The 9,430-nt window shown below is 38.6% G+C and overlaps 1 protein-coding gene across 33 annotated transcripts; it reads left to right on the forward strand.

Annotated features, from left to right (window-relative positions):
* Window positions 1–2,265: 2,265 nt before the first annotated feature.
* Window positions 2,266–8,381, forward strand: LOC123144451 (uncharacterized). Of its 33 annotated transcripts, none has more exons than XM_044563595.1 (10): window positions 2,268–2,721; window positions 2,845–2,891; window positions 3,617–3,715; window positions 3,820–3,899; window positions 4,135–4,215; window positions 4,341–4,418; window positions 6,660–6,814; window positions 6,904–6,958; window positions 7,554–7,803; window positions 7,957–8,381. In XM_044563595.1, exons 4-9 carry the CDS (start codon window positions 3,873–3,875, stop codon window positions 7,575–7,577), a joined length of 420 nt encoding a protein of 139 aa, XP_044419530.1. In that variant the 5' UTR covers window positions 2,268–2,721; window positions 2,845–2,891; window positions 3,617–3,715; window positions 3,820–3,872; the 3' UTR covers window positions 7,578–7,803; window positions 7,957–8,381. The 33 variants fall into 33 exon arrangements, 8 of the variants coding, with proteins under 8 accessions (XP_044419530.1, XP_044419535.1, XP_044419533.1 ...); XM_044563600.1 differs by having other exon boundaries at window positions 2,268–2,644; window positions 3,816–3,899; XM_044563598.1 differs by having other exon boundaries at window positions 2,268–2,644.
* The last annotated feature ends 1,049 nt before the right edge of the window (window positions 8,382–9,430 follow it).

Consider the following 9,430-nt stretch of genomic DNA (forward strand, 5'->3'; position numbering starts at 1 on the left):
TGAAACCTACGACCCTCGAGTCTCTTTCTCATATTATTTGCCTTTGCGATCTATTTTATTTTCCTTTTATTTTCAGATCTATTAAACCAAAAATACAAAAATACCTTGCTGCAATTTATTTTATTTGGCGTTGGATCTATCAATATTTACAACTCTCTCACGTCCATTTGCCTATCTTGGGCGCCGCTACCCAAAAGGGATTGACAACCCCTTTTACACGTCGGGTTGCGAGTATTTGTTATTTGTGTGCAGGTGTTGTTTACGTTGTGTTGCTTGGTTCTCCTACTGGTTCGATAACCTTGGTTTCATCACTGAGGGAAATACCTACCGTTGCTGTGCTGCATCATCCCTTCCTCCTTGGGGAAATACCGACGTAGCTTCAAGCCGCATCAAAAGGAATTTCTGGCGCCGTTGCCGGGGAGGATCTTCAACATATACCAGGTTCCTAATCACAAATCTCATCTCCTCACAATTTACATTATTTGTCATTTGCCTCTCGTTTTCATCTCCGCCCCCTTCAGAAAAATTTGCTGTTTTATTCGGCCTCTTTTTCGTTCGCCTTTTTCTTGTCAGATCTCTTGTTTGCTCTCCTTGCTTGTGTTACCATGTGCCTTTTATTTGCTTGCATCTTCGCTTGCTAAAACTCAATTGTTATCCTCATACACTTGCCAATCTTTTCAAAAGATCCAATTATGATGAACCAATTGCTAGTGAATTGAGTTCACTAGATTATCTTTATGAAGTTTTGCTTGAGATTTATGAATCTGAAAATTGTGATGAACTGTTTAACGAAGGAATTTATAAACTGATTCATGATAGCTCCTTGAATGAGAAGCATGATTGCAATGATGTTATTATAAATTTTATTAATGTCAAATGTGTTAATGATATGCAAAACCCCAAGCTTGGGGATGCTAATATTGCTATGTCCACTACTTATTGCAATGATCATGATTGGGGTGATAATGATTCTGATGATCTTGAAAATTTATTTAAACCTCATGATGAATATGCATGTGAAAATATTAAAAGTGGGTTTGGAAGAGTGTCAATTTTAGCTAAAAATAATCCCACATATTTGGGGAGTGCTCAATCTTATGAAATTTTCGACAAAAGTGGGTTTGGAGAGGCCATCACTTTATTTATGATAATCCCACTATTTTGGAAGAGTGTCAACGTTGCATGCATGTGGATCATATAGAGAATATGTTATGTGATAGCTATATTTTTGAATTTAAATATGATCCCACATATAATTATTATGAGAGAGGGAAACATGGTTGTAGAAATTTTCATGCTACTAAATTACCTCTCGTCATGTTGAGATTGTCTATGTTTTATCCTTCTTCCTTGCGTATGCTAGTCTTTGCTTCTTTTGATAATTTGTTTGCTTATAAAATGCCTATGAATAGGAAGTATGTTAGACTTAAATGTGTTCTCACGTGCTACATGATGCTCTCTTCATGTTTCAATTACTATCTTTCATGTGAGCATCATTGAAATCTATGCCTAGCTAAGGGCGTAAAACTATAGCGCTTGTTGGGAAGTAACCCAATGAATAAAATTTATTTTTACTTTTTGCTTTCTGTTCTTGAGTGCTTGCACAATTATGATACTGTTATGATTGTGTTTTTTGTGTTTTAATTAGTGTTTGTGCCAAGCAAAGCCTCTAGGATCTTCTTGGGTGATAGTTGTTTGATCTTGCTGAAAAACAGAAACTTTTGCACTCAGAAAAACAATTGTTAAAAATCACAGGGTGTGATAAAATAGCCATTCTTTATGCAGAAGATTAATATACAAATTGCTCAGGTCGTCCTAATTTTTTCAGAATTTTTGAAGTTACAGAAGTATTCGAAATATCCAGATTACTACAGACTGTTCTGTTTTTGACAGATTCTGTTTTCTTTGCGTTGTGTGCTTGTTTTGATGACTATATGATTTTCTTTGATGAGTTTTTCCATAGAAAAGTTGGAATACGGTAGATATAATGCAAAAATAAAATATGAATTGGTTTGATACAGTACTTATATTAGTGATTTGTTTTCTTATACCAACGGATCTCACGAAGGTTTTGTTGTAGTTTTGTGTGATTGAAGTTTTCAAGTTTTGGGTTATCTTATGATGGATGAAGGGATTCAATCCATTAACAGTCACGTAAATGGTGCTAGCTCGCCTTGTCCACATCAGAAGGGGCATTTCTATTCATGGTGGCCAACTGAATGTCTCATTGTGTCCATGTCACAAAAAAGAACGCCCGACGCTTCTCGTTCGCTTTGTCGAGAAGAAATAGAGAGACAGAACATCATCTCGATCCCTTTTCCTTTCCTCTCCCAAAACACACGCCCCTCTCCTCCCTCTCCCACAGCTAGGGTTGCCGCTGCCGCCCTCCCCATGCTCGCGGCCTCTCCATCTCGCACCAGGAGCTCCCGCGCCGCCACGTCCCCTCGCCATGCAGGCTTCGCCGCAGAAGAGAGCTAGCGCGCCCGCGCCCGCGCCGCCGGGTAGCAGCCATGCCCAGAGGAGGACGTCCATGGAGCCAGCATCCCCGTCGTCGACCTTGCACACACGGAAGGTCTCTGCTACTGGCCGAGGTCGACCAGGTCGACAACGCGCTCGCCGGCCAGCAGCTCATCCTGGAGCCTACGTACGGTCACTTGCTACCCCCGCCCCCTCCCTATTGATCTTGACATGCCCATGAGGAGCTATGTAGTTACCCCAAGGGTAAAGTTTCTGTCTTGCTTCACGGGCCATGGCTCCTTCTTCCCAAACCCCACTTTGTCTCCCCTTTGACTTGGCTATTCCTGATCTCGGTGGATGACATGTCTCAAATTTCCATTGGACAAGGCTACTAACATAAAGGAGCAAACTGGAAATTCACCTGCACATTTTAGGTAATTATACCATGTTTTTAAACCCTTCGTGTGCGTATGGTAAGCATGAACTTGTCCCTGCCCTGCAAGTCATGATAAGAGTATGACCTTAAATTCGCCAGAATGAGTTCTTATTTTGATTATCTATAAAGTCTTGTTTTGATTATCTTTCACTTTACTCTAAGAAAACAAATCTGGGAAGCTAAAGCTGAAGAAGTTGCAGTTTCCATCCTGAAAATAGGCTGCACTATTCCTAAGTTTTATGGCTAATGTAGGTGTATGGTGCAATCTAAGTTGGAGTACAACTTGTATGGTCATCTATATCCCTCCTGTTGCTAATATGCAGAAAGGCACTATATCTTAATTTTTTTTGCTACAAATGAACCTCATGTTTTCCCCTTATATTCTATTAGTCATGGTGTTTGCTATTGTTATTTGGAGTATAGATTGAAATGCTTTAGATTTTGTGCCTTATGAAAGAACACAATTTATGATATGAAATCAAACTTTCCTATTTCTAAAAACTTGAAGTGTCCGTTGGATGCTAATAATTGTGTTTATAAATAAATTCTGTTGTTGCCTATTATACATGCACGTCGATTTGAACAATGTAAAAGTTCGCCGCTGCTGGCCGAGGTCGTGTTGGATGCCCATTTGTGGTCCTTTTTTCCCTTGTTCTTGTTGTACACACTATAGATCATTTTCATGGGTTTCTGGTATGATTGCTTCAGTGATCATTTTTGCAGAAGCACATGCCGATGGTGCACTTGCCTTTGGAATTAAAGATCAGCTTACACTGACCAGAGATCATATAAAAATACTTGACTCTATAGTAGTATGAAGGGGTGAGCTAATTCTGTTGTCACTATGCTTCACACTTTTCTGTCATAGTTTGCTTCTTAAAATTTTTGCTACAAATTTCATGGCTAACAAAATATGTAAAAGACAGATACAGAGAAGGGGGTCAGGGCAGTGGATTCCCATAATGATGCAAGAAAAAAAATGTCTCTGGGTCCAACATATACCCTTGTAAGAAAGGAAGAAGCTTCTTGGTGATGGAGATGGTTCTCTTATATTTGGTAGGAGGTAGAAAAAAATCCAGCATGGGAAAACACCACATTCAACATGGTGTAATTATGATTATCTAAATGAGTGCTTGTGGTCTCTTTATGGCCTTATTTTCTGGTCACATACCGACACACGTTTTCAAATTTTCTCTAATAGATCCTACTCTGTTTCAGTACATCTAATTGTTTCTCACTAGGATGGCCAATGCGGGATGATGGTGACTTCTTCAAATCTGTGCAAGCTATCTCCTCTTCAGCATCACTGTATTTTTGAAAATGTTAGATCTGAATTTAGAGTGCACTTCTGCAAAAAACAGTTTGTCCTGATTACTATTTATGATTTTATTTCTGTAGGCACTGAGAATGATTGAATACAGCTAATCATTTTAGAGGTTTGTTGTAGGGTGCTCTACGAGGTACTTTGTTAAGATATGCTCTTTCTGTGGCTGCCATTTTAGCCATTGAGGATTTAACTTACCAGGTTATATCATCATTAAACATACTTTCTTTTGGAGCCTTCTTTGTTCATGCTTTGTAGTTTTTTTACAGTATTTGTAAATTCCTGAGGTAACTGAGGAAACACACATTTAGTTGTGTGTTTGAGAAAAAATATTCATGAGCTTAAGTCTTCAGTGTTAGTGAAAGTTGAAACTATACACTTGCTATTTCTGTAGCGTCATCAGGGGGCAGCTTATTTTATCAACATATGCCAGCCTGCATATTTATTTTGTATGCAAATCTATTCAACCCAAATGCTTAATGGTCTTGACTGTACTCTAAATATCGTGGGAGATATCATTTTGAGATTTAACTAGCCTACTTTCTATTGGTTTTCAGTATGAATATGTCCTTCCTCTAAATCTGTGGGAAAGGTTCACCAGAAGTGCCAGGTAGATGTAGCACTGACACTACATTCCTAAATATAAGTCTCAAAAGAATATTAGTACACCGGTCTTTATGATGCGATGAACGTTTTCCTAATTGAACCGATGCAGCGAATATTAGCACACCGGTCTTTTTTAACAATACACCTGACATTAACGACCCAAATGCATGTTCGATTTTACTGCCATCCGATATCTGTGCATGGTAATATCAAAACAGAAAAATATGGAAGGGCATGTTTTTTTGGTACAATGTGAAGTGGATTCATGAATGGGTAACTGGTACCTTCATTTGAATAAACTTCGTCCAAGAATTTTGCTGCCATGCAATGTTCTTCAGTTATGCGAGTGATGATCTAACGTTGTGCAAGTACACAGTTTCATATGTTTGCTTAGTTAATCCAAACACACCATGCCCATGATCATATGAATAAACTGAAGGACATGCATGATATCACCGAGAGTGAATAAAGTGATGTGCCCTGATAAAATATGAAATTTTTTCAAGTGTAATTACATTGATTAGATGATGCTGGTTTTCGAAATTTCAAACAATACATCACCACCTCTGTTTAGAAACACTACAAATAGCAACCTACCTCTGAATCTCATATGGTTCTCTGAGATTTGTATGTCGGCTTACCCATTATAATGCCCTGTAGGTGTCCAAAACACCATTACACAGGTCATTCTGCTTTTGTAATAAGGTATTAGCTTGCATACGTGCAATTTTTAGCTAGCATTATTCTTAGGAGGATGGAGGCACTATTTCCCCTCCCTCTTCGTCACACACCTATCAGTCGTCGGCGTCGCCACTGACCGCCGTGACCTGGTCTACTGCGGAATGCGTCGCTAAAAAGATTGAGAAACCTCTTTCCAACATACTTCTATTTGTGATGCTTTGTTCGGGAGTGCTATCATAATTTCATTGATGTGCTATTGTGCTTATAAGTACTGATGATGGATTCTATTTCTATGACAAATATCCATTTCATATTTTTGCAGCATTGTTAAGTGTTTTTGTTTGCCCTGATTTACAGTGGGTGTTATCCTCGAAAGAGATCAACTTCCCATATCTAGTGGCACTAACTTTGTTGCATATGGTGTTCTCATCTGTAGTATGCTTTGCAGCTACAAAGATTTTCAAGATACTTAATAGCATCAGATTTTTACATGGTTGCCATGGATATCTCTAATCTGTGTAATAATTAAGACGTCATACTTTTGGAATTCCAATTACTTTGTTGACATTCAAGAAATCCATATCTTACTATTTTTTTATGTGAGCTTATCATGTGCTCTTAGTATCTTACAAAATTTTGATGTACTTCACTTTCCTGATACTATACTGCCATGGGTCATTTCGCTAATGGAGGTGTGTGGTGCAATCTAAGTTGGAGTACACCTTGTATGCTCATATATCCCTCATGTTGCTAATCTACAGGAAGACATTCTATCTTATATTTTTGTTGCCTAAAGAAACAAATGAACCTCATGTTTTTCCTTGATAGTCTATTAGTCATGCCGTTGGCTATTGTTATTTGGAGTGTAGATTGAAATGCTTCAGATTTTGTGCCTCATGTAATAACACAATTATGTTATGAAATCAAACTATCCTATTTCTAATAAGATTAAGTCTATCTATTGGCTGCTAATGATTGTGTTCACAAATAAATTATATTGTTGTTTATTAAGTGTTTCTGCCAGATGTGTTCCGCATGCTCATTTGTTTTGCTAATATGATGTTATGGTGGCGTTCATTTGTCCGCTGTACCATTGAGCTATGTTGCTGCATGTTATGGTGGCGTTCCATTGTCTGAATTTGGATCGTGGTGCAGGTCTCGGCAGCACCCAATGGCAGGCTGAATGATGTGGTGGCATCTCCAAACCCTCAGGTGTCGTCCGCAGGGCAGTGGGCAACAATAGGGCAGCAGGAGTACAAGAATGCCAACATGTATGCTGGCGCTGACCCCTACGTAGTATTACTACAGAGGTGAAGCACTAAAGCACCATTTAGTTTTCTATTGAATTGGTTATCGCAGTTCGAATTAGCCCGATAACAATGCCTTTTGGGATTTGCAGGCTGGGGGATTATTCAGTCTATGTGGGCGTTGACGGAGCAGAGTCATTTAACCCTGTGAGTGTTATATCCTGTACTTTACATACCTTTATCCATCCTAAAAAATATCATACCTAGAAAAATTCTCATGGAGAATTTTTATGCATCCATTCCCATATCCTTCATGAGGCGCTCATCTTCCTGCGCTTTTTAGCAATTAAGGATCTGTACTACTTAGTTTCCATTTGTTGGATTGGAACTTAAATTCAAAGATCTTCTCACAGTGCGCTCTTAATCAACAACTTCAAGCATATACTTTATGAAAAATTAACGGCCCAATTAAAAAGCAAGATTATCGGTTATTGGAATTCAGGAGTGAATTTCAATGTCATTTTGTATTGTATATGCTAAATTCGAAGTCTTTGTTAAACTCTCTTTGAGTGATGTTTGTATTAGGGACGAAAAAGAGCTGATGTTCTATCCATTTTCTAATCTCCATGTTAAATAAATAATCTAGGTAATTGTGATGTTCAATTCAAAAGCATAGCATCAAACTGTGCTATTTTTAATCATATTATGTATATGCTAGTAGTTCTGTAGGATAATTTTCTGAAATAGCACCGAGCTAAGCAATGCCATGGTTACGACTCTAATACATGATTCTTTCCACCAGGGAAATGTGCTAGCAAGGGTATGATCGAGCATGATGGACATGATGGATGGCAGGAAATAGAACTATAGAAAGGGAGATCTCGTGAAGTGTTTTGGCGAATGGCGATGCAATGCTTGTGCTCCTGGTAGCAGGCCAATGTGGTTGGATGAGCTCAGCACATCAAATGGTGCAATCGAGTTGTATGCCAAAAAATGATTGTCTTCGGGATGCCAAGTTGTCTCTAGAGGAGGGTGGATCCCTTAACTGTGAGGTTGGTGCTTTGATATTTCTACTGTCGGCCATGTGTTATAGAAGCAATCTCTGTAGTCCTGTATATTTATTATGTGGACTGCCGTGTGATACTTGGCATGTCAATCCATACTCTCAGATGCATTTTATCTAACCATAATGCCGTTGGTTTCAGATAATTTCAAGCCGCAAGATAATGGCACAGACCCAAGCATGTTGTGCTTCAAGATGAGGAGCCAGGCCTGACGACAAACACATGAAGTGGTGGTGCGATGGAAGAATACGGCTTGGACAATTCCAGCGAGATGTGGCTCGCGTGGATGTCGGCGATGCAGCAATCAGAAGATCCTTTGGTTTGACTGCTCCCATGTCCTCCAATCCTTCTGTTTTCCTAGAATTTTTTTCTCTTTCTTCCATGAGTAGGGATTTAATCTTTTGAAGTTTGTACAAGGGGTTTGCTGACCACCTGATTGCCATTCCTCTTCTCCTTGCCTATCTTTTGGAGCATGTTAGGCTTTGATTTCAATTTAATGTTGTGCTCTATCATCCACCTTGTAAGACTGTCACATACTATATGATAATATGGACCTATTAACTTGATATGCCTGATGATTGAACACTTTTCTGCTAAGCTTGTGTTAACTCTATTTATATTTTAACAATTGAGCTACTCTGGCACGCATATGCACGTTCACAACTGCACAATCAAGGTAGGTGCGCAAAGGACCGCAGAGGAGGCGCGCCCAGGTCGCGCCCCAACCACTAGTAAAGAGTAAGAAGAGCCTAAGCTTGGGGATGTCCATGGCACCCAAGTTATTATCCAAAGAGAAGCAAGCAACTAAGCTTGGGGATGCCCTGAGTGGCATCCCCTCTTTCTTCTAATGACCATCGGTATTTTACTTGAAGCTACATTTTTATTCGTCACATACAATGAGTTTTGCTTGGAGCGTCTTGTATGATATTCTTGTTTTGTTTTGCTTTTTAAGTCTTGAATCCTTGCTGAACACACCTATTTGAGAGAGCCAAAATTATGCCATGACTTGTTAGAATTGCTCTCTATGCTTCACTTAAATTTTTATGAGCTATGGATTTGCTCTAGTGCTTCACTTATATATTTTTAAGCACGGTGTGCTTTAGTATTTTTGAAGAAATGATCTCTTGCTTCACTTAGATTTATTTGAGAGTTAGTAAAATTTTCAAGAAATTCTCTCTGGCTTCACTTAAATTATTTTGAGAGAAAGAAATATTATACTCATGATCTTCACTTATATTTGTTTGAGCTTATCAAAAGCAACACATGAAAATTAGTCCCAAAGTGATAGATATCCAAGAAGGATATAATAAAAACTTTCATGAAGATCATTGGACAAAATAAACTTGATTCCTTGTAATAGTTTTGAGATATGATGATGTGATATGCGAGTCATGTTGATGAGTAATTATGCTTTAGTAAGAATATTGGTGTTAAGGTTTGTGATTCCCTATGCAAGCATGAAAGTCAATAGTCATGCAATGAAATTATATCCTACTTGTGGTGCATTATTCGGTGTTAATTATGCTTAATGCTCGCTTATGAGATTATTCGTTTCTTGGTTGGTCGCTTCTCAATCTTTTGCTAGCCTTCATTTTGCACTAAGTGTGATCACTAC

The sequence above is a fragment of the Triticum aestivum genome, chromosome 6D (assembly GCF_018294505.1).
Source record: "Triticum aestivum cultivar Chinese Spring chromosome 6D, IWGSC CS RefSeq v2.1, whole genome shotgun sequence".
Classification (NCBI taxonomy): Eukaryota; Viridiplantae; Streptophyta; class Magnoliopsida; order Poales; family Poaceae; genus Triticum; species Triticum aestivum.